The following is a 25,391-nucleotide window of genomic DNA, read 5'->3' as shown; positions in this document are numbered from 1 at the left end:
CATGACATCCCACAATCCACATGAGAAGAGAAGAATATTCACAAATCAAAACAATCACCCAACAAGTTTTTTTAGAATAAAAGAGATGGCAATTATATTCCACATTCTGAGAAGCAAATATTAGGCACCCATGCCCTTGATGACAGAAAACCCGCCTGCAAAACACGGAAAACAACCCAGAATCAAACCAAATGACTACAATAAACCTTAGAAGATGGTCATAATAACAATTGTAGCTTGACTTGCTTTCTTGCTTTGAGAGAAAAGAAGCTAGAAACTGGCTGATCTACACTCCCACCACCCAAAAATATAGATTTTCGGTAACATAACACTTAAATCAAATCTAAAATATGAGTATCATAAAACCACTCTTTTCTATCCAAAAAAAAAAAAACTTCAGAAACCAAAAAACCCGAAGTCTAAATCTTCATAGTCAGGGAAGTTGACATCATGATATCTGGTGTAGTCGTCATAATCATCATCAAAACCTCCGCTTCCAGACGCATAATCATCAGCAAAAGATGGATCATTATGAATTTCTGCATTGAATTCATAGTCATCAGTGGAGTCATTAGGATGTCTCAAATGTCTGATTCTTTCTGCACACCTCTTTCCCAAATATCCGCTTAGATCGACATTGAAGCACTGACGCAGGTCAAGAGATTCAAGATGGGGACAACCATCAATAATGGCTTGCAGACCAACATTGGTCATCATATTTCCAAAAAGATGGAGGTGGCGCAATTCAGGCATGCTTTTTGCTATAGCAAACGCTTCCTCATCAAGCCCTTCCTCATCAGAATCTATATGGGAGCACCTATACCCCTGGTGATTCAGTCTAAAGGATTTTAGATGAGGGCACATGCGTCCTATGAATTCAATTGCTTCCTTTGAAAATGAGCAATAGGACAGTTGAAGCTCCTCCAATAGGGGCAATTTCTTGGCTACCTCCATCAATTCCTCGTCGCTAACATGATAGCAAGACACTAATCGAAGGCATATCAAAGGACTTGATCTGAAAGAGTAAAAAAGGTAACAAAATCACAATAATATATTCCTTGCCAAAAGACCAGAAGAGTGCAAGTATTGTGAGGTAAAAGGTGAACAACCAGCAAATTGGTGTACTACATAGTCATTACATGAGAGAGAGAGAGAGAGAGTTCTGAGTACCAATTTTGTTGGCCACTTATATCCATATTTTCCCTTGGGCTATGCTTATTTAATAGAAAAATAAGAGAAAGTAGGAAGTTGAGATTTCACAAATTTTGTAAGATTCCTTAAGAACTTTCTCAAAACTTTCTATCTCTCTTATTTTCTATCAAACCAAACACAGCCATACAGTTTCATCTTCATGCCTTGAGGTTGAAGGATTCAAGGATTCCCTCTCTCTCTCTAATCAATAATAGAGATTACATTAATTGATTAAATGCTAAAAAACATTCAACGGGAGCTAAAGTAACTTAACTCCCTACAAATGCCACTAAAGCCAAAAAACAGAAAGAATTACAGTTGAGCCCAAAAAACAGAGCTCCTATTCACCCCTTGTCTAGCTAACCCATCTGCAAAAGAGTTTGCACTTCTCTTTATCCAAGTGCATTGAACTTCCATATCTTTTGTCAGCCAGTTGTATTTCCTCTTTTCATTGCTGTAGCTCCATAGTCTTGAGTCTTCTCCTTTTAACCAATTCACTACAGTTTCAGAGTCTCCTTCTAAGATCAGCTTGTTTATGTTCAAGTCCTTAGCCCTTTGAATCCTTTCCAGAGCTGCTAAAATCTCAGCCCTCAATGAGTCCCCTATTCCAATTGGGCCAGAAAACATAGCCATCACAAACAATCTGATATTGATGGAAACAATTACTTGTTCATTGTTAGAGGTAAAGGTGGGTTGTTAAATAAAGATAGGGGGTAAATGAAACGCTAAAGTTGGGTGTTTTGGAATTGAACCAACCAGTTAAATGGGAGAACCATACACGGTACAGTAATCAAATAACTTTAAAAGAAGAAGGCATAGCTCCTTAATGGTTTGACACCCACTCCACTTTTCAAAAAAACTTTTGCTAAGCCCTAATTATGATCATCCGAAGAACTAACAGCATATTGACCCCCAAAACTCACTACAATATAATGAATGAAGTTATACCAGTACTTTAAGGAAGAGAGAGGGAATATTGGTATTTAGGTCCCCCCCCCTCTCCCAATATTCTATTGGGAACTTCCTTGAGCAATGGCTAGGTTATATACCACGCAACAGAGGTATCTTGTATAGGAAGGTGGTAGTGCATACTATAATGTGGTGTATCCAGGAGAAGTGGAATAAAAGGGTCTTTTGAAGGAAAAAAAAAACTCTTCCTTAGAAGACTAGGGATAATTCTTCTGTTACTTAACTCTTAGATGCACTTCCATGGGAGACCTCCTAGACCCCCTATGGAGTTTATACTTCAGTTTGATGGCAGTTGTAGAAGCTCATTAAATTACAGGGGTCAAGCTGGTATTGGGGGTAAATTATTAAATCTAATGGGGACTTGATCTGAGCCTTTAGTGGGCTAATTGGTGTAGTAGATGCTGCTGAAGCAGATACCTTTGCCTTCTGCCTTGTAGTTTTGTAGTGGACTTGTTTGGGCTTGACGTCTGCAGTGGAAGGAGACTCCAAGAATGTTATCTGCTGAATGAAAAGTTTCAAGGAGTATTCCTGCTCTCTCAGCCCAGGGGCCTCCATAACAGAAGAGTGAAATGCTATGCATTTGGGATACAAAAAGCTGTTGAGTCAATAAATTGGTAGTCGAAGGAGATTCAAAAGTAATCATCAGTTGGCTGAAGCAATCTGAAAAAGCCCTGTGGTGCTTTCAGCCCAGGGGCATTCCTGCCCTCTCAGCCCAGGGGACTCCATAACAGCAGAGTGGAATGCTATGGCATTTGTGATACAAAAAGCTGTTGAAATGGGAGTCAATAAATTGGTAGTAGAAGGAGATTCAAAAATAATCATCAGTTGGCTGAAACAGTCTGAAAAAGCCCCATGGTACTTTCAGAATGAGATCAAAAAGGCCAGAAGATTGTGAAGTAATAGGCAGGTGGAATTTCAGTGGGTCCCAAGGTTGGCTAATAATATTGTAGATCAACTAGCAAAGCAAGGGGCTAACAGGGCACAGTGCTTTTGGGCTTAGTTGTAAAGCTTAAGTCGAGTCACCATGGACCAAAGACTGACTGCAAGCTACTCCCTTCGCCGAACCAGCATCGACTCGGGAGTGGGGGCAACTGATGAGGGGCGATTTGGCCCTCCAGTGACATGAGGACACATGGTACCTCAAAACAGTCAAACAACATCTCAGCAACATGCAAGTAAGCCACGGATGCGCCTCGGACACCTCGGACCTGCCTGACGACCCTCGGCAGACCGAACTGCGAATGGGCCCGACAAGACATCAAGTCGGCATGAGAGGCAACCCGCTTTCACCAACCTGACCTGAGTTCAGCTAGCGACCTGCCTAACGCGTCGGGCAACCTCCTCCTTAAGTGGGCTATCGTCTCCAACTTCCCTGAGATCACAACACCACGTCGGAAGAGCCGGTTATCACTCCGCCCACTTCGGGCGCAATTGGATAAGCATTACCTGCTTACACGGAGTCCACCTCCGTGCATGAAACCACCTCCGAACCAGACAGACCGGAGATCTCAGACGCGCTTCGTGAGCCTCACGGCAGCTTGCCTATATAAAGGTGTCCCCTTCCTCTGAAAAGGCACGCGCGATTTAGCACTCAAGCACTCTAGTTCTCTTGCATTCTTGCAATCGCATTCTCAATTTGTTGACTTAAGCATCAGAGTGCCCACCCCGTGTAAAGCAACCCAAAAACTCTGATCTCTCTCTTGCAACTCAGCCAGGCGACCTACTCAGTTCGACGTCTGAGCTGTCCGCCAGCAGGGAGCACCAAATCGCGCATCATCAATCCCTCATCAGTACTGATAAAAAAAAATGAAAAATTTAAAGGAGGGCCCTTGGAAGATTCAACTACAGTTTTAATGAGATCTTGGAAATCATGTCTAGTATGATTTGCCATGTTAAATGGATTCCTAGATAATCGAATTGTGTCGTTGATGAATTGGCCAAGTCAGGGGTGGGGAGGGATTTTTTGCACAGCGACTTCTCAATGCCTTTGTAAATTCTAGGAGAGTTGTTTTTGGCTTTTGGTCCATTTTGGTATTGTTGTATCTCCTCTTGTACATCCTTCCCCTTCCTTTTTTTCAATAAGTATCCTTTTCTTAAAATAAAAAAAAAAGTTACATAGTGCTTTATGTTCCAGTCATAGACATCTTCAATGAAACGAGAATACAATAAGTAGATAACTAGTACAACAAGTAGTTATTGTACAATAAGTAGGTTTTTTTTATGAGAGAAAGGTAACTGAATTCACCCAGTTCTTATTTGAGAGTACAATAAGAAGATAACTAGTAGTTCACTCGGTTCTTATTTTTCCTTTCTAAATGCAACATTTTTTTATCATTAAGAGAAGCTTTTATTAAAGTCAAAATTGAAGTTTACAATAGGGTGGGAGATTTCTCCACCCCAAACTACAATTTTACAGCTTTGCCCAAAAAACAATTGATGCCTAATAGCCCCTTGTTTAACTAGAGTATCTGCCACCCCATTTGTTATTCTCCTCAGCCATTTAAAAGCAACGTTCAACTCCCTTGTAATACTTTCAGTTTCTCGAATTGTGTGCCTATAGATCCATGGGATTTGGGTACTGCATCTTGTCCAAGAAATAACCACCTGAGAGCCATCTTCCACCTCCAAGTTGTGGAATCTAAATTGCTTAGCAAATGTTAGTCCATGTAGTAATCCAAACCAATGTTTTAAAACGCGGAGGCGTGATGCGAGACATTCCACTACCTAAAAGTGTGAGGCGTAGTTCAAAATGTAAGAGGTGTAAGCCTCTTGAACACAAGGAGGCATAAGCCTCCTTAAGGGCAAAGGAATGAGGAGGAAGAAGAGGAAGAAGGATCTCATTTTTCTTTATTTTTAATAAAAATCTTTTATATTAAGAAGAATGAAGATGCATAGCACTAGTTAAAAGGGGGGAGGGGGTCTTGTCGAAGCGGAGAGCAAGCAAAGTGAGCTCGGAGCGGACTTGGAGACCTTGGTAGGAAGTGGCACCTTTGGCTCAATGATAGGATAGAACAATCATGGACTTGGAGACCCCCTACAACCATGATGTAGGATCAGCTCAGTTCTAGTCCTTGGAGAATGTTGAAATGGTCTTCTTTGATCAGAATTTTATGACCGTTGATGGCTGTAATAGCTTCTTGAAGGAATAAGAGAGAAAATAAGGAGAGAAAGAAGAGAGAAAATACCTGGAAATCACTCACAGGGTGCCTAGAATCACTCTAGGGCATGGGAATCACTCACCATAGTTGGCATAACCTGAAGAAAACTCATAAACTTCATTGCTCTTTGTGTAAAACGTCCGTACATATTTATAGACTATAAACTCATAATAAACCTAGGAGTCAAACTGTTAGACTCATAATAGTCTTAGGAATCAAACTATTAGACTCAATAATCCTAAGACTCAAACTAAGCTGTCATATCCTATTCCAATTCAAAGAAAACTCACTCTAATTCTACTTATGCAATGACTGATTTTTTTTTATCAGTGAATTGTCAAGTTTATTAAATCAAAGTCAAAGATAGTACAATTTAGGGAGAGGCACGAGATGCTACCTCCCCTTTAAGGAGGGGAGATGGAAGAAACCATCAACCCTTTAGTTAAAGAACATAACAAAGGAAAAAGAAAATTACAGAGAAGCCATATACAATGAAACCCAAGTAGCCCCTTGTTTAGCAAGATAATCAGCCAAGGCATTAGCCGATCTACCCAATCACTGAACTCTAATTGTCATGCCCCTCAATAGCCATTAAACCAGAGTAAGAACTTGTTATGACCTTGATACTCTTTCCCAAAAAGCAGTTCCTTTTTACTTCCACAATAATTTGCATGAGGAGTTTAGCCATCATCCATGGATGTCTGATCCAAAAACACACACTGGTGCAAAATGGCATAACCAATTACCATCATTCAATGAATAAATTTAAGTGCAAAGGGCATTATATGAAATTACAGAATGCAAATAATTCTAGTATAAAGCTAAAATTTACACTGCAGAAACAACAAACCTGACGGATGTTTCCAAATGCTTTTAGCCTTGCATCATTAGAAAGCAATGGTAAACATTTAAAATATACAAATAAACATAAGTGCAAGGGGAATTATATGAAATTACAGAATGCAATAAGCCAATAATTATATCGTAAAGCTATAATTTATGCTGCATAAATACTGCTGCAGAAACAACAAACCTGGCTGCTGCTTCCAAACACTTTTAGCGTTGCACCATTAGTACGCAATTTTAAATATTTTAAACTGTCTTAAACTGCAAATAATAAGCTTAAATGCTTATGTTGTATGCAACAAGAAGAGGCTCCTATAGCGTTGTTTACAAATTACAAGCTTTAATTGAACATCGTTGAACGTTTTAAATTATAAATAACCTTCCGATAAATATAAATCTAATGGCATTTATTTCCAAACCGCTTACTCTTTGACCGTTATACCATTGCTTTTCATGTCTTCGGGTTCTTCTTTCACACTCCTCGAAACTGCGTTCTTTATTACCGTAACATAAGGACAAAATTCAGAAAGAAATACAATAGAAGTCTAATATGTTGTTTTGTCCACAAAATGTGATCCACAATCACAACTTTAGTCAACACGAAACTTTGCAGTTTGCATTTAGCAGAATCCGTTTAAAAACTTTTCACGTTATTTCAGAGTTTTTTTTTTATCGATACATGACGAAAATAAAATAACGCAATTTTTTTTATAATTAATAACAACGCAATTTTTAAGCAGGATTTCGAACATCGGAGGGGTATTTAAAAAACAAGCAAAAAGGAAAGAAAACCATCAGACGACACGAGGATGGGGTTATCTTACTTCTCGATGATGCGCTCTAAAACTTTGTCAGTTGCAAAATGTTCCGCTGAGAATTCGACCAATTGCCCATCGCTTCTATCTATAGCATGCAATGCCATTCTCTCTAGATCATACTCGGTCTCGAAGTAATCCCACATTTCCCGCATATCTATGCGTCTCCAAAGCTGAGGCGCTTTAGAGAACTTCCTCCAAGAAGAACATACAGCTTGAGCTCGAGCAAGGACTTCAATGGCACCAAGTTTCATAAATATTAGAGACAAAACATCCGCAGGCAATTCAAGCCAGTTCCTCACTTCCTCCGGTGAATCTGGGTTTGCAGTCTCCATGGTTGCAACAACGGACTGAACCTTCTGGGAGATGACCACTCGTCTTCGAAACGCTTAAGCAAAGGATTTCTAGGCTTCTGAGACTAACGGGAGATTCTAGGGTATGTCATCGTCTTCTTCATATATCGAGGAAGACGTTTTCGGGCCGGAATAAACCAGACACGATACCCCAACCGCCTTTAAAAGTTAAAACCATAACTGCTTAAGCCGATTGAGAAATAAAATGCACGAAAAGGCAAAAGTACCCCTATGAACTGCTTATATACCGTCACACCGTGGTTAATGTATGGTCCGTTTGCCATAAAACAAACTAAAAAAATTGGAGTCCGGCTGCAAAAAAAAAAGGGGAGGGGGGTATTTGTGGATTATACTGTCACCTATCCCCAATCTCAATCGACCAACGTTAACGTGTCACCGTTAGCATGGGCTAGCCGGTTCAACCGGCCACAAAAAATTCAAAATACAACTCAAAAACACTTCCCTCATTCTCTCTCCCATTTTGTAGAGTTTTTGTTGCTTTTCCTCTACCAAACCCTACTACCACAGCGGAAGGTGACTCGAACCAGCGGCCATCGGCGGCGAGAGCCCCGACGATACAATTTTTGGCCTCTTCTTCTTCTTCTTCCAAAGCCCAAAGTTCCAAAACCCTGTTCAGTGTATGCATTTTATCATTCTTGGGATTCAAGGGCTCATTCCGTGAAGGGCAAGGTCTGTGCTGCCAGCATTCAGATAGTCGGATCAGTGATCACATCACAACATGGTGTGCGAATTCATCATTCTATTTATCATTCAGTTCTTCTCCAACAATGGAAGATCTCATATTCTAACTTGTCCTTACCAAGTTACCAATCGGTGGTTGCATCCAGAATTTCTCAAATGCTTAAAATTCAATAATCAATATACACTTGTAAACCAAACAACAACAACTTTTCTCAAATGGTGATTGAATGCAAAAAACTCATCTCATTCCTCCCACCCATAATGCCACCCAGCCCTCATCTGATCACCGGATTTTGTCCATCTACCCCTTTGCTTTGGTTTCTCTTCTCTTATTTGGAACCGTGAGGCTAGTATCAGAGAACTTCTATTGGAGAAACAATGCAAACGCCCGTTCTCTCCAATCAACTTCTCTGGAGATTCTACCATCCGAAAGTGAAGAGTAGGGATCATCGACTGATAATTCTGGCCATGAATCCATTGTGGGCTGGTGCAATGTGTTTGATGGGAGATGGGTGTTGGACAATGTGTCCCATCCTTGTATACTGAATGGGAGGCCTGATTCTCTTAATTAGAATTGGAGATGGGAGCCTTACAAGCGCAAACTACCAAGGTAACAAGCATTTACACCAGCAAGAATTCTATTACAATCATACAGGACTACTCACTCGACACTTTTTACTGATCCATAGTCCACACCTAACATTTCTGGCTTCCATGTATGTAAAAGTCATCCTGATTCATGTCTAGTGGCTGTTTTTCTTGGTAGGCCCATTGATTGGACCATTGGATTTCTCAGGTTTGATGCCAAGAAGCTGCTGGAGGTTTTGAGAAACAAAAGACTAATGTTCATAGGCGACTCAATTCAGAGAACCCAATGGGAATCCATTGTCTGCCTTGTACAGTCAGTCATTCCTGATGGAAAGAAATCCATCCACAGGCATCTTCCCATGAAGATTTTCAGAGCAGAGGAGGCCAGAAAACGTACTGTCGGAGCTCTCGCCACTGATGGCCGTTGGTTCGGATCACCGTCTGTTGTGATATGGTCGCCGGTGTATGAGTAGGATTCGGTGGAAGAAAAGTAACGAAACTCTGCAAAATGGGAGGGAGAATAAGGGAGGAATGCGGGCTGAGTATTTTTGAGTTATGTCTTTTTGTGGCTGGTTGAACCGGCTAGCCCATGCTAACGATGAAAAATGTGTTGACGTTCTGAATCTTGGGAATGGGCGATGTGGTCAATTAAGATTGGTGGGTCCACGCATCCAGTGAACCCACCGGTGCACAGAACGTGGACTCTAATTATCAATGCAAACTACACCATACAAGGGGAATTCAGATTTACATGGTCCTCACATCCACTTCACGGCACTTGCAGCTAGCTCTGTTGCATTGTAAATATGTAGAGTGTAAAATCTTATATTTTTTATTATTTTGTATGTATTTGTATTATATAATTTACATTTCTATTTTTTCCAAACTGAGCCTGAATAAAAAGCATATAGTACAGAGATATTTCAACGTGTATTCAAGGGCTCCTCTTAGTTAGGGGATTGACCAACTTTTCCCTATGTTCTATTAGTAACTAGTAAAGAGTGAAGTGTGTGATACACTAAAATAAAACCGGATAAGTATTTGGCACTAAGGCTAAGGGTGTCAATTGACCAATTTTGAATCAGATCTAATCCAACACTTATAAAATCGAATTTGAACGCGCCATGGACCAATCTAAAATAAGTTGTATATTCCTTTTGAATTGAGTTGGAGGCTCGAAGTCTGAAATTTGAAACCCATTGAAGGCTCGAAGTCTGAAACCCCTAATTGAGCAACCAAAACCTTAAGGCTGAAATCCTTGTTCAGATGTTCAAAGCAGCCTTTCCCATTAGAAATCTAGAACCAAGTTTACCTTGCTCTCTAGCAGTTATTCTCTGTAGAGACCTAGAATTAAGCAGGTTTCTCTTGCTTTCTGGCAGTTACTCTCTAGAGACCTAGAACCAGGTTTCTCTCACTCTCTGGTAGCCCTTCTCTGTCAAAACAATCTCTCTAGTGTGCGATCTCTCTTACTTTCTTCAATGGTTCATATTTATCTGGTGGGATATTACAGAGATTTTTTTTTTCATTTTTTAGCGTTTTTCTTTCGACCGAATAGGTGCATTCTTCTTCCAGTCGTTGATTTGAATGTAAAATATCATATATGCATGGCGTAGATTTGATCTGGAATCTTCAATAAATATATTCATATGTTTATATCACACTATCCAAATTAACTCAATTTGTTTCAGAGGTTTTATATCTAGATCTTAAGACAACAAATTGATCGGACTAAATTTGATATACCTATTCATAAATTGATTTATATCAAATTCATATTGAAACCATATATTGAATAGCATTAATGATTCGAAGAAATTTCTTTCTATCATTGCATCGTAACCCTGTGCAGTATGAAAGCTTTTACAACATTTGATTTTGGAAGTTAGTGATATTATCTCAATAGACTTGTATCATTCTTGTTGATGTTTAGACCAATCAGTCTAATGTGAAATTTAATAGAAGCACAAACTTATTGTTGTATGGAAGCAATTCATGAACTCGAGCCTTTCTGATTCATCTATTATTGTCTTAATTGATTAACATGCATTTGATTTTTAAAATTGATAGTCATGCTGGATATTCTTACATATTTTTAGACTATGAATTCTTTTTCTCCTCATCGATTCGATGGTTGCTCATTATCACTTAATTTTTAAATTGATATTCATCCATTCATCCACTCCCCTTTCTCATTCCCCTTTTTTCATAATTTGCACGGGCTAGGCTCTACATGTGTTGGCAGTTGCTTGTCCACTATTGGTCCCAAACCCAATAAAGGAGGCGATTTGTGTCAAGTTGGCAGTTAACGTAAAAACCTTTGGGCTATGTTTGGTTGCAGTGTAAATAAATTTGTACTGATACAAAACCATAGTAATGCAAATGATTTTAATGTAAATTTTAATTATTTTTATTTCAAATGTTAGCTTATTTTGTTTGATTGCAGTACAAATAAAATAAATTAAAATATGAAACAGAATAAAATAAAATCCAAAACAAAATTAAACAAGAATTTTCTTTTTTTTAACATTTGCACTCCCATGCATTTATGCTAGTGCAAATAATTCTGCATTTCATAAAATTCCATATTAAGCAAGGCCAGTAAGCAAAGTATAGGCAGTCTGAAGAAGTCAAAGAAAATGCAGCACGTAGGCATGTAGACTAGTTTTGAAATTATCTTTAATATGGTCATTATAACTTACTATAAATTAGTTTTTTTTTTTTTTTATTTATTGAAATAACGCGTCTATTGAGAAGTGAATCATAAAGAAAGTTATAATCTTTGAGACAGGTATGTTCTCAGTGATTTGGGTCAACTGCCCCACGCCAAACTGATGAAGACGTCTCCATGGATTTATATATGTACATTTGTGTGTATATTAGTGCAAGATGAGGATATCTCCCATGGTTTTTAAAACTGACCTGGTGATCGAACCGGTCAGGGTTCGGTTATCGGTTCGAATGATCGGATTGTTCGACTCGAATAGTTAGTTCATTTTGATAATAAAATTAAAAAAATTGAAGAAATTTAAAAACGGTCAAAATTGTTCGAACGATTAACCGACTAGTTTAGCGGTTTGCTGATCAAAATCAATGATTTTGGGGGGAAAAGCAGTTTTGGAAAAAAATGGAACCGATCAGGTGACCGATTCTCAGTTTTTCCAGTCCGACCGCCTGGTCCGATCCGGTTTTGAAAACCATGCTATCTACAATGATTTATATATGCTTTTTAGATTGCATAACATGTTTTCTATAGAAATTGCAAGTGTGTTATCTCTCTCTAATGTATATATATATATATATATCCATTTCAATACGTTTCATATTTATATGTCTTATGTATGTAATAGGACACCATGCATGAGTTCACAAGTTGGATTTTGTACTCTATTATTTTTTATAAAAACAAAATAATGTAATAATGCATACATAATATTTCCTATTTTATCACCAAAATTGTTGTCACTGTTTTTTACTTCAATCCCAAACAAGACTATTTGGTTGTAAATCTTGGTCTTTTTTAATCAATAAAACCACCCAATATTTTTAGTCAGGAAATCATATCTATGGAAGTCAAATAATTAATGATATAATTTGTTTTCTCGTGTATATGGTCATGATGCCAATAAACTCTGCATTCATGTTCATCATGTTTTCTCATACATGCATGCATGCATGATTGTATGTTTATCATCAGTTATGTATGTTCAATCATGTTATGGGGATAGAGGCATGGAGTGTTTCAGATGCTAAGCAGGTGGGCGGATGGACCTGTTTATGTGATCCAGTGTCCAATTCTCCCAGGACACTGGGACACATAAACCTGTTTATCATGTTTTATCTCATATCTTATATATATATATATCAATCTAATATATAATATGTGTTGGGTTGGGGCTTGGGCATTGAAGTGTTGGCCAACCCAATCTAGCTTACCACATTGTTGGTAAAGTTTCTAGCTGATTGTAGTCAAATTTGTGATCAAATCTTGCCTTCATCTCAGTTGGGGTTTAAGAGTTTGGGGTAGGGGTGATCATGGCCAGGTCAAACTAGGTTGGGTTTGAGGGCTTTTTTGGCACTTGTGATAAGAGCTATGGCGTGGGTTCAAGTTTCGGGCTTGATTTCAAGCCTATACCTTTTTTTTTCATAAAAACAATAAATACATAACATTTTATATTACATGCAAAATTTATTTTATACTATATAATATAAAATATACGTTACATTGTATGTTTTATAAATAATTATTATGACATGACATGTATAATTCGTGTATCAAATAACGTTTTCATATTATATAATATTAGACCTAAGTTTGGCCTGGAAAATTGGGGGCCTGGTGTGGGTCTAGGCTTGAACAGGGGTACTCATAAAAAACTGAAAAAATGAAAAGGCAAACCGAATGAAAATGTTTGGTTAATTAAACCGATTAATCTGCTTTTGGTTCGGTATTAAAACAAACGAAGATATCAGTTCAGTTTTGATTAACCATTATAAAAAAACCGATGATTAACCACAACAACCAGTGTATATATATTTATGTATATTACATATGTGTTTTTCATATATATTTTTGTATTATATATATTATCAATAAATATATATATATACATTATATATATTTATTATATATACTATTATTTACTATTTACAATCTAATATATTATATGTATTTATTTATAATGTATATTACAAACATCAATAAATCGAAGAACCAAATTGATCAATAACTGAATTGATCAACCGGTTGGTTTCGTTTCATGGTTTTACAAGAACTGATGGTACCAGGTTGGTTTGGTAAAACAGGCCCATAGTTGGTTAATTAAACCGTAAGAACTCATAGACCTAAATCGGGCCTAAACACAAACCTTGGCCCAAGCGTTGAACTTTCGGGCATGGCTAGGCAAAAAATGATCAATCTAGTTGGGGGAGGGGCGGATGACTACTTGTATTGTGTAAAGGGCTACTTATCAAGAACCGAATTGAACGAATGAAATCCAACAAAAAAAAATCCAATTAACCGAATTGGTCTGTTTGATATTTCTGAAAAAAACAAAGGTATCAGTTCAGTTTAGTTCTAGTTAAACAATTTGAAAAAATTGGTGATTAATCAAATCGATTGGCGTGTATATATATATATATATCTTACATTAATAATTAGCTATTTATAATATATAATATATTACATATTTATTTATACAATATATTATAAATATGAAAAAAAATTAAAGAATCAAATCAATCAAAAAATTAACTGATCAAACAATTAATCAATTGGTTTTGATTTGGAATTTTCCAAAAACTAAAAGACTGGTTTGGTTTGAAGAAAAACCATGGTTCAGTGTGAGCACTCTCATATATTAAACATGTAGCGACTGTAGCCTATTACCAAAAACTCATGCCTAGAGCTATAATGTGGGCCGAGATGGTGGCGGGCTTGCCGGGCCTAGGCTGTCGAGGGGACCAATCCCCCAAAGCACGACCCACATTACTTGGATTTAAGAATTATTTGTAATATTTCCAATTTTATTTGTGAGTTATTTGTACATTTTCAAATAATCCGATCCCATTGTAATTTTTGTCTTTAATTTTATCATTTCATTAATTAAACTCCATTGTATTATTTTTTCAATGTATTTTATATTATTTGTACACATTAAAATTGAAATGAAGTAAAATTTTCCAACTTATTGTCTATTATTCATGTTAATTTTTCTGCTATTATATGTTGTTTTTTTCCTATTGTTTCTTAGTTTAAGAAAAATAGGCCCGACCGGGTCCGGTTCGTATGGACCGGCCCGGCCCAACTAGAAACCGAGCCACGGACCATGCCGGACCTGACATGGGCTGCCCAAGCACAGCCCGCCGAGGCCCGAGGCTCGACACGGCGACACGGATGGCGTCCGTCCGCCTTCAATTCGTTCACGCCTTCACGGCACGGCCCACATGACAGGTCTACTTATGCGGTCATGCCTCTATTTTAATTCGGGTCGGTGTCCACTGTCCGCCTGTCCGGGTAGATTCCGGTCCATCTCAGCACAAATAGCCATATGGCCATATCCATTTCTTTCGTTGAAACTTGAAAGCCCAGAGCCTTCGCTGCCTTCTGGTTAAAAGCCCTTTTTAAATAAAATTGAAAAAACCCAGTACTCCATACTTCCGAGTTCCGACCAGGGCTCTGCAACTGCAACTGAAACCCCTAACTCTACACTCCATCTCTCTGCCTCCGTGGTATTCGATCCCTAGCTTCACCTTCAATGGCGGCGATGCTGGTAAGTTCATTTACATTTTCTCTAAAGGGGGAAAAAAAATCTGTTCCGTCTCGATTCCAACATAGGACCCTAAATGCTCGTTTCTTATTACTCCATCTGTATCTATTCTCGGTGCTTACACGTGAGCTTGTATATATTGTTTTGTAAAAAACACAGCAACCGCAGATAATTTTGTTGAAAGAAGGGACTGATACATCGCAAGGGAAGCCACAACTAGTGAGCAACATCAATGCGTGTACAGTGGTGGCAGATTCAGTACGAACGACGCTGGGTCCGCGAGGGATGGATAAGCTGATCCACGATGACAAGGGTACTACCACCATTTCTAACGACGGAGCTACTATCATGAAACTGCTGGACATCGTACACCCAGCCGCGAAGATTCTTGTCGATATTGCCAAGTCTCAAGACTCAGAGGTATACCTATCAATCAAAAATAATTGCCATTTCATGTATTCAGTTTTTAAATTTTGTTACTCTTCTGAGGTGGATGGTTGGTGCATGTCGAATTTGATCCAGTTGTCTGTTACTGCCATTTAAACATCACCAGTTTAGTGAGCTTATGTCACACAGGATTGCTCTCCCTTTTTCGTTCTCACAGCAGATCTAGGATCAACGAGCTGCTAGCTCACGTTTGAAATGGTAAGGGTCTTATAAATGCACAGTCCCGTGGTGACACGACACCTACCTTATTGAGGTTCACCATGCTGGTAAATGGCTCAGTCCCGCCAAGCGAAGCTGTTATTCATGAAGTCCACGCTGTCAGCCAAAAGGTTGACCATGCATAAGTCATTCTATCGACCTTTTAGATTCTTCCAGGCGTTTCAAGGATGCGAGTTTCATTCAAAATGGTGCTTGATTTGGTTGTGGGGCACTTTGGGGTCGTAATTGATTATCTCTCAGCACCTTCATGATGATGTTACTGCAAGATAACCGGGTTTCAGGACTGCAAGTTCTGATTGTTGATTGAAGATTTTGGAAAATCCAAAGTTCGTACTAGAAAATACACACAGACATGCAAACACATATTTATATCATGTTTTGATGAAAAAAGCATATCACACATCACAAAGAATCTATAATTTGGATTCATGAAGCTTCCCGGTTATATCACTCAGTATGTGCGTGTGTGTTTTGTTTTGTTTTTGTTTTTTTTTTTTTTTTCTTTTTAAATTAATACCAAAATGGTACATAGTTCAATTTTTGAGTGGATGTGCAGGTTGGTGATGGAACCACTACTGTTGTCCTTCTTGCAGCGGAGTTTCTGAAAGAGGCCAAGCCTTTCATAGAGGATGGAGTCCATTCTCAGAATCTCATTAGGAGTTATAGGACTGCATGCTCTATGGTATTTTGATGTTTTCTTCCCTTTGACTGGGTTCCTTTTGAAGCTAAAAGTTAGCATTTTCCTGAGCTTAAAAACATTTGAATCAGGCAATTGACAAGATCAAAGAACTTGCTATAAGCATAGAGGGAAAAAGCCTGGAAGAAAAGAAAAGCTTATTAGCTAAATGTGCTGCTACTACACTTTCATCGAAGCTCATTGGTGGTGAAAAGGAGTTTTTTGCATCCATGGTTGTGGAGGCTGTCATTGCTATTGGCAATGATGATAGATTAAATTTAATTGGAATAAAAAAGGTATCCCTTTTTCTCCCTAGGTATTCAAATTTACTTGCTATTTCTTTCATCTTCATGATTTGGATTTCCTAAGGCTATATCACCTTCATTAGCAATTTGCTTAATTTTTTTGGTATGATTCATCAGTCGTTATATCTTATGTTGGTGCCTTGTCTCTTCTCTTTACTTGTATGTGACTTGTTATTTACATCCTTAAGTTGTGATATTCTTTACATTTTATCTGGATTACCTTTACTTTTAAATTGAGCTTGGAATTCTAATTTTTCCCTTTTTTGGTATGATTCATCAGTTGTTATATCTTTTGTTGGTACCCTATCTCTTCTTTTTACTTGTATGTGACATGTTATTTATGTCCTTAAGTTTTGATCTTCTTTACATTTTATCTAGCTTACCTTTTATTGTCAGATTGAGCTTGAGATTCTAATTTTGCCCTTTTTGATACTTGAAACTTTATGTAGTGCTCTTTAAAGGTAATTTTCATTATTATTATTACTTTTTTTTTTCAAAGCTTGTCATTTTATCATTCGTGATTCATGCCCTACCCATGTCAGTAGCATTTCTTTCAAACAAATGCTTTATTCCATTTTTCTTTATGTTGAATTGATTCGATGAGAATAGAGGTCTTGTTTATATTTGTTTGAATGAAGGAATATGCATTAAAAACTCTCTCCAGTAAAATTTGGTAACCTTTGTTTGCCCATAAGTTGTGAGATAAAGAGGGAAAAGGGGGAAGGTCAAAATTTTCAGATGGCTTACAATCATTTAGAAAATTCTCATCACCTAATCACCATTAACAACATCCCAAGACCTAGATTGTGATGGGAAACAACTTAAGGCATATCATAAGAGAACCAAAGCTGCTCCTGTGCTTTTTTGGCATCATTATGATGATGTGGGGCCTACATGGGAGCTGGGTTAGTAGTGGATCAACTTGGGAAAATCCTAAATTCTTCAATCCACATTAAGAGGTTCTTTGTGTGGTTGAGTTTGTTGTTGGACATGACTTATTTGACTTTCTTACATTTTTGGAAAGTAAGGGTGTTTTTGTAATTTTGTGTGTGTGTGGGGGGTATGTTTGGGGACAGGTCTTAGCCTAGTAATTTCCCTTTGTTTGCCTTTATGTTTATTATTGTTTGGAGCAGGTTTAGCGTAATCTAGCTTCTTTTTGTAAGTAGCTTGTTAGGCAAGCTAACTAGGGGAGGGAGGGGGTGATGGAGTTTCTTCCTTGTTAAGCTTGTAAGGCTCATTTGGAGAACAATTTTGGCTAATGAACAAAGAAAGTTCCTCTACAGAATTTGGTGCTATTGCCAAGTTGGGGTTGTGATTGCCTAGGGTTTTCATCTTATTCCCATATCTTCTTTTCTCTTCTTTATTTTGTTAGCTTTTTGTTTCTATGCTATACGTCTAGACCTAAGTTTAGTTGCAAGAATAGTGCTGAGTCATAAAGATCTTGCATCAGTTTGGTATTAGAGCAAGGATCAACACTATGACAACTCGTAGTGGGGAGAACTTTAGAAGGAGATTGATTGATAGATAACTGGATGATTTCATTTACATGATCATGGAAGGGGTTGATGCATTGGAAGCTCAAGTTAAGGAGTTACAACAAAGTTCTCAACAACCACAAGTTAATGGCACAAGTACCATTAGAGAGGCTTTTTCTAGTGCCCCAAGAAATGTTGGGGAACCACTGGTTGGGATTGTGATTGCCTAGGGTTTTCATCTTATTCCCATATCTTCTTGTCTCTTCTTTCTTTTGTTAGTTTTTTGTTTCTATGATACACATATAAACCTAAGTTTAGTTGCAAGAATAGTGCTAAGTCACAAAGATCTTGCATCAGTTTGGTATTAGAGCAGGGATCAACGCTATGACAACTCATAATGGAAATAACTTTAGAAGGAGATTGATTGATAGACAACTGGACAATTTCATTTACTTCATCATGGAAGGGGTTGATGCATTGGAAGCTCAAGTCAAGGAGTTATAACAAGGTTCTCAACAACCACAAGTTAATGCTACAAGTACCATTTGAGAGGTTTTTTCTAGTGCCCCAAGGAATGGTGGGGAACTCTTGGTTGAAGCTGAAACAAGGAGAGAGAGGATTTTGGTTTCACCAAGGCCACACCCATGAGCAATGTAGTTGTACGAGAGGCCTCAATCACCTCTTTTGGAGATGGCACATGAAGTACTAGAGCAAGATCAACTTGAGAGATATGATGCCTATGAGACAGCTGGAGATATCAACAAGAAGGTATGAATTGAAGTTCTGGATTTTCATGGTAAGATTGATCTTCAAGCTTTTTTTGATTGGCTTTCCATTTTAGAAAGGTACTTTGATTCGTATGATATGTCAGATGAGTGGAAGGTTAGGTTCACTATCATGATTTAAGAGATGTTGGACTACCACCCATCATCCATTGGGAGGAGAGGAAGCAAAAATATTTGCCTTATGATTACCAAGATGATCTCTTTTATCAACTTAACAATTTAGAGTAAGGAAGCACGCTGGTGGTGGAGTATATGAACAAATTTGAAGAGCTGAAAGTTTTCATGTAGAGGAATTAAAGATCTGTGCCAAACACTTTCACATTTCAAAAACGGATTGGGGGCTGAAATAAGGAACCATATGGTTGTTCATCGTTTTTATAATGTGGATGAAGCCTTCCAAATAGCCTTGAAAATTGAGAAGAGCATACGGTAGCCTCCTATTAAGAAATTTACTTCTCAAACTAGAGAGATGACAGCTAGAAGACTTGTTAATTTGTCTAAAACCATGCGGTCAACACCTCCATATGGCACTACTAATCAACCAAATGGCTCTAGAGCCTATACTTAATGAACCATATGATCTTAAAGGAAAGACACCTATGGTAGTTGTTAACACAGGAGGATAAGAGGCTATGTTGTTTTCGTTGTCAAGGACATAGCCATATGGTTTATGAGTGTCCAACAAGAAAGGCTTTGAATGTTGCTATTGGGCAATATGAAGAGAGGCTTCTTAAACCACAGGCCCATGATCCACAAGATTATGGGTATGACTCACCTAAGGGAGATGATTTTGGAAACTATGGCGGTGCTGATTTGTAGGATACTTGTGTAGATGCTTCCCTTGTGAACATGGTGAGATGAATGCTTTCTGTTCAAAAGAAAGAGGATTGGAGGCAAACTACTATTTTTCAAGCATTGTTTAGATGTGGAAATCAAGCTAAAAAGCTTATTATTGATGGTTGGAGCTGCATGAATGTGGTGTCTGAATCAATTGTTGAGCACTTGAAGTTGCTAATGGAACCACATCCTCAACCATAAAAAGTTGCTTGGATCGACAACACCTCCCTTCCAGTAACTAAACAATGCTTGGTTTCTTTTCCCATTCTTCATTATTCATACTCTATTTGGTGCGATGTTATTCCCATGGATGTTATCCGCATTTTACTTTGACCTTGAATATATGACCAAGATGTATAACATTGTGGAAAGCTAAACACCTATGACTTCATGTTTAATAATCAACAAGTTATTTTAAGGCCAATGTCAATAGAACAAATTGGAAATTATGGTGAAAAGGCATTGAAGTGTGCTGCTAAATTGAAGAAGGCCTTACACGTGATCACAAAAGAGTTTGAGGTAGAGCAAAGAGACGAGAGTCATCTATGCTGTAGCAGCCAATGAAGTGGAGAAAACAACACTTGTATCACTTGTAGACGCACCTCCAAAAGTGCACAAGTTGCTCTCAGGTTTTCTAATGTGGCATTGGAAGAACTTCCTAATGAGTTTCCGTCAATCCGCAACATCCAACATGCTATTGATTTTGTTCCAAGTTCTCAACGTCCCAACTTGCTTGCACATTGCATGAACCCAATAGAATATGTTGAACTTAAAAGGCAAGTTGAAGAGTCACTGTCTCAAGGTTTCAATCCAAGAAAGCGTTGGTCCTTGTGTAGTTCCAGCACTTTTGACACCAAAGAAGGATGGCTCTTGGTGTATGTGTGTTGATAGTTGAGCCATTAATAAGATCACCCTTAAGTATAGGTTCCCCATTCCTAGGCTTGATGATATGCTTGACATTATGGCTGGTGCAACAATCTTTTTCAAGATAGATAGATCTGAAGAGCAGGTCCCATTAGATTATAATTCAACCGGTGACGAATGGAAGACAACATTCAAGACCAAGGATGGCTTGTATTTGTGGTTGGTTATGCTCTTTGGTCTCTCTAATGCACCTAGCACTTTTATGCGGGCTATGAATCAGGTACTCCAACCCTTTATCGGTTGTTTCATTGTAATTTACTTTGATGATATACTAGTATATAGCAAGGATAGTGATACACATGTTGCCCACCTTGAGCAAGTTATGAGGGTTCTTTGTTAGGAGAAGCTCTGTGTTAACTTGAAGATGTGTTTTATGGTGCCCGGTGTTGTATTTCTTGGTTTAGTTGTATCAACTGATAGTGAAATAACTTGTGATGTCTCTCATGTTGGTATTGGAGGAACTCTTAGTCAAGAGGGTCACTTGTTAGCTTTTTTTTGGTGTGAAACTTAATGAAGCCAAGCAAGAATACAACACCTATGACAAGGAACTCTATGTTGTAATGCAAACCTTGTATTATTGGCGACATTATCTTATTCCAGAGAATTTGTTCTCTTTTTGAATCATGAGGCCTTGAAGCGCATCAATTCTCAAAAGAGGTTGAATCAATGACATGCTAAATGAGTTGCATTCTTCTAGGAATACAATTCTGTGATTAAACACAAGGTTGGGAAGGAGAATAAAGCAACTGATGCACTTAGATGAGTGGTCTATATTCGCTCTACTATGGTTGTACAGGTGGTAGACTTTGATTTGTTCAAGAAGGACTACCCTACATGTCAAGATTTCAGCATTATCTATGCAGATTTGTAGTCAGGACAATAATCATCATACCATACTTGATACTTTTCATTACATGATGGCTTTCTCTTCCAAGGGGCTCATCTTTGTCTACCCAATACCTCACATAGGTAAGAGATAATTTGGGAATTACATGCAGGGGGTGTAGTGGGTCATTTTGGAAGGGACAAAACTATTGCCATGGTTGAAGTTTGTTTCTTTTGGACAAAACTCAAAAGGGATGTAAAGATCGGCTAATTCCCTAGCTGACGGTTTAGCTAAACAAGGGGCAGAAAGGGATTCACTATTTTGGGCTAAGCTGTAACTTTAGTGTATTCTTTTCTCTTTTTCTTCTTTTTTCTTCCTTTTATGAGGCTCTTAGTGGCTCTTGGAAGATAAGTGTGTTTGTCTTCCTCCTGTAAATTTTCTACTGATGATTTAATGAAAGTGTTATTGATCAAAAAAAAAAAAAGGACTCAAAAGGGATGTCACTAAGGTTATCGAGCAGCATTGTGTATGCCAATTAGCAAAGGAAAGGATGCAAAATGCTGGTTTGTACACTCTACTCCCTGTTCCATATTCTCCTTGGCAAGACCTTAGCATGTATTTTGTGCTAGGCCTCCCTAAGACTTTATGGGGGCATGGTTCCATCTATGTTGTGGTTGATATCTTCTCCAAAATGGCTCATTTCATTCCTTGTAGCAAGACATCTGATGTTCTACACATTGCACAATTATTCTTTGAGGAAGTTTGCATGACCTATTATTGTTTCAAACAGAGATGCCAAATTTATGAGTTACTTTTGGAGGATTCTTTGGCGTATGTTGAATACTGAGTTGAAGTTCTCTTCATCTTTTCATCCTCAAATCGATGGGCAAACTGGAGTTGTGAATAGAAGTTTGGGAGATTTACTATGTTTTTTGGTGAGTGATCTTGTTACACAGTGGGATTTGGTGTTGGCCTGCAGTTGAATTTGCTTACAAGTTACAATAACTCCATGAATAGAAGTACAGGTTGCAACCCCTTTGGGATAGTGATGGAAATCCAGCCTAAGAAGCCTATAGACCTAGTTCCTTTCCCATCAGAGGCAAGACCAAGTGCTGATGCAGAACATTTTGCTAATCACATCAAGGAGATCCTTTATGAGGTTAGGGGGAAGATTGCAATCAGTAATGACACCTATAAGTCCCATGCTGACCTACGATGCAGGTTTAATGATTTTAACGAAGGGGACATGGTAATGGTATGGATAAGGCCTGAACATTTCCCTAAGGTGTTTACAAGAAACTACATTTAAGAAGCTCAAGTCCTTTTAAAATCAAGAAGAAAATCATCTCTAATGCTTATGTACTTGATTTGCTAGAGGATATGGGTATGGGTAATGTGTTCAATGTGGATGATTTAACATTGTATCATGGTGATGCAACCAATATGCACAAACCTGTAGGTCGCTTACCACCAGCTTCCATTTCTAAGGAAGAGATTGAGGATGTTATTGATGATCAAATTGTTTCAACACGACATGGGGATATCACAAGTTTCTTGTCAAATGGAAATGTCACCCTCATTCTGATTGCACTTAGATCATGCCAATGAGTTCCAACACTTAAACTGTGATATGTATGAGAGGAACTTTTCCTTTTACTCGACAGAGCTGAGTTTTTCCAAGTTGGGTGGAGATGATGGGAATCAACTTAAGGCATATCAAAAGAGAACCAAAGCTGCTCCTATGCTTATTTGGCATCATTATGATGACATGGTCCATATGGGAGTTGGGTTAGCTGTGGATCAACTTGGGAAGATCCTAGAGGCTTCTATCCACCTTAAGATGCTCTTTGTGTGTTTGAGTTTGCTGCTGGACAGGACTTATTTGACTTTCTTATATTTTAGGAAAGAAAGGGTATTTTTGTAATTTTTCATGATTGAGAGGGGCTTATGTTTGGTGTTGAAGAACAATTTTTGGCTAATGAACAAAGAAAGTTTCTCTACAGAATTTGGTGTTACTGCCAAGTTGGGGGTGTGATTGCCTAGGGTTTTCATCTTATTCCCATCTCTTCTCTTCTCTTCTTTCTTTTGTTGGCTACCTAAGTTTAGTTGCAAGAATAGTGCTGAGTCACAAAGATCCCATACAGCATCAGGTTGATCAGGCTGTTGAATTGTATTTTGCACTCACTAGTCACAAAGATCCCATACAGCATTTCAGTAACTCACCACATGCTTATTTGCTGAATGTTGAAGCAAGGGAATGGCTAGTTTATGCCTAAAAAATTTTCCTGTACCAATTATATCCTAGGACTAAGATGTTTTAACTTTGGAATCTTTATGCATCCTGCCTATTCCAGCAGTTACAAATACCACTTAGATAAACTGCTCAACTGGGCTTGATTTCACCACCAAAGTTTTTCCCTACACTTCAGCCTTTGTGTAGAGAAAATTCAATGTTACTCTACTTTGGATGCATCCAATAATAAGATAATGCATCATTGATCTCACTGCTGCATTGCTAAATCTACCATAACAAATCGTGGTGAACTTGGTTCATAGCTGATATGCTGGTTATGGTCTATGGATAACAGCTGAACTTGGCCAGAGGGCTATTGGCCATTAGAACAAGCAGACTGACACACCATTTTGGAGGCCCTGGAGTGGAAAGATCTAGAAGATAGTGAGAAGTATAGAAAAATAGGGTCTTTGATGTATCCTACTCTAGTGCCAATGGAGTTCGTGCAGGCAGGTCAGTGGAGGAGATCCTTGAAGATAGAAGCAAAAAATCTCCTGTTCGAAGAGATGAGAATCAAGGGGAAGGTAAGCCTGAAGGTAAGGGAAGTGAAAAAGGGTACAATATTGTTGGAAGGATTAGAAGTGATCGAGTGGCTAAGAAAGTTCATAGCTGGAGCCTATTCAAAAGGTAAGCAGATAAACTAGCAGGATTTTAGTACACTAGAAGGGAGAAGATATGTTGTTGAATGTAATTGGAATAGAAAGGGGTTCTTCATAGCTTTGGCTGAATTTTTTGGTAAGGGACAAAGGCAACTGGTGTGTCTACCAGCAGGAAAACAGAACCAAGGCTGGGGGGAAGTTGATTGGTTGCTCAAAGAGTTCTTAGCTCAAAGAGTAGCAAATGAGAAAAAAGCCTCCATAAGGGAGGAGAAGGCTTATCTCAGTAACAACAGGGTACAACAAGGGCCAGTGGTCATGGCAAAAACAAAAGGCCATTGCAGAATGGTGGGAGGTCTAGAGAGAGAGAGGAGTGGGATAGTAAGTTTGTGATACAAGCCAAGGAAAAGGTTAATGATTGGAGGAGGGTAGCTGGCTTACTGGCAACTAGGTTGAAGTTGAAGAGTGTTTTCATAGTAACCCCCTTCGATAACTGTAAAGCCATCCTAGATCCATTAGAGAATGATTTGGAAATATTAGCTATCAATGTTCAGGCTGAGTTCGGATCATTCACAGTCTTCAAATGGAATCCAACATCCAACTCCAAGGATGTTTTTGTTGAAGATGGTGTGGTGGTGCGTGTAATAGGCTTGCCATTCCATCTATGGAAACAAGAAATAGCAGTCTATAGCTGTGCTGTGTGGAGGAATCTTGAAAGGTGCTTTCTGGGGCGATCTCTATTCAGTAGCAATCCTGCTAAGTGGTGTGAAGCCAGAAGAAATTCCACGAAAGGTAGAGGTACGAACAGAGGGGAGTTTTGTCTCTGTGGTTAGCTTCCTCCATTGAAGCAGGGCTGTGGAAGGAGGCTCGTTTGGTAGTAGGGGAGGAGGAGGAAGAAGAAGCACTACGTGGACTTGTGAGATTGGGTAATTCAAATGGGAAGGGATGTTTCACTAAAAAGGGCCAACAAATTCTGGGAAGCCAAAAAGCTTTGGGGCAGTTGGAAGGTCAAACCTGGAGAAAGCAAGAAGAGGTTATGACAAATGGCAGATCCTTTGCGCAGGTGGTGTTAGGGGAAAAAGACAAAAAGCTTCTAGTGTCGAAAGGGAGAAGGCTGAAC

General features: G+C 38.5%; 2 protein-coding genes across 3 annotated transcripts in view; one reads left to right on the top strand and one right to left on the bottom strand.

Moving 5' to 3' along the window:
• Positions 1 to 182: 182 nt before the first annotated feature.
• Positions 183 to 7,472, bottom strand: LOC104603872 (F-box protein SKIP19-like). Its single transcript, XM_010268040.2, has 2 exons — positions 6,989 to 7,472; positions 183 to 1,015 (listed from the first exon to the last, which is right to left on the bottom strand). The coding sequence occupies exons 1-2, from the start codon at positions 7,312 to 7,314 to the stop codon at positions 397 to 399; spliced, it is 945 nt and encodes a 314-aa protein (XP_010266342.1). The 5' UTR covers positions 7,315 to 7,472; the 3' UTR covers positions 183 to 396.
• Positions 7,473 to 14,688: 7,216 nt separating this feature from the next.
• The window catches only part of LOC104603661 (T-complex protein 1 subunit eta-like), a 32,255-nt gene continuing 21,552 nt past the window's right edge, over positions 14,689 to 25,391 (top strand). Inside the window, exons 1-4 of one of the 2 annotated variants that reach the window (XM_010267740.3) lie at positions 14,689 to 14,891; positions 15,048 to 15,308; positions 16,111 to 16,236; positions 16,323 to 16,526. In XM_010267740.3, the coding sequence (XP_010266042.1) occupies positions 14,877 to 14,891; positions 15,048 to 15,308; positions 16,111 to 16,236; positions 16,323 to 16,526 (606 nt within the window). In that variant the 5' untranslated portion in view covers positions 14,689 to 14,876. Of the gene's footprint in view, positions 14,892 to 15,047; positions 15,309 to 15,492; positions 16,009 to 16,110; positions 16,237 to 16,322; positions 16,527 to 25,391 lie in introns of those variants that run through there. The other variant, XM_088887731.1, reaches the window with a different exon arrangement.

Source organism: Nelumbo nucifera, chromosome 5 (assembly GCF_055504915.1).
Source record: "Nelumbo nucifera cultivar China Antique chromosome 5, China Antique-T2T, whole genome shotgun sequence".
NCBI lineage: Eukaryota > Viridiplantae > Streptophyta > Magnoliopsida > Proteales > Nelumbonaceae > Nelumbo > Nelumbo nucifera.
The sequence above is the reverse complement of the archived record's forward strand: the minus strand, read 5'-3'. Positions and strand labels throughout refer to the sequence as shown.

Excerpts from the sequence above, each read along its gene's own strand:
- LOC104603872 (XM_010268040.2), bottom strand. The coding sequence starts at position 7,314 with ATGGAGACTGCAAACCCAGATTCACCGGAGGAAGTGAGGAACTGGCTT. Across the intron at positions 1,016-6,988 it reads TTAGAGCGCATCATCGAGAA|ATCAAGTCCTTTGATATGCC; the intron begins GTAAGATAACCC and ends TTACTCTTTCAG.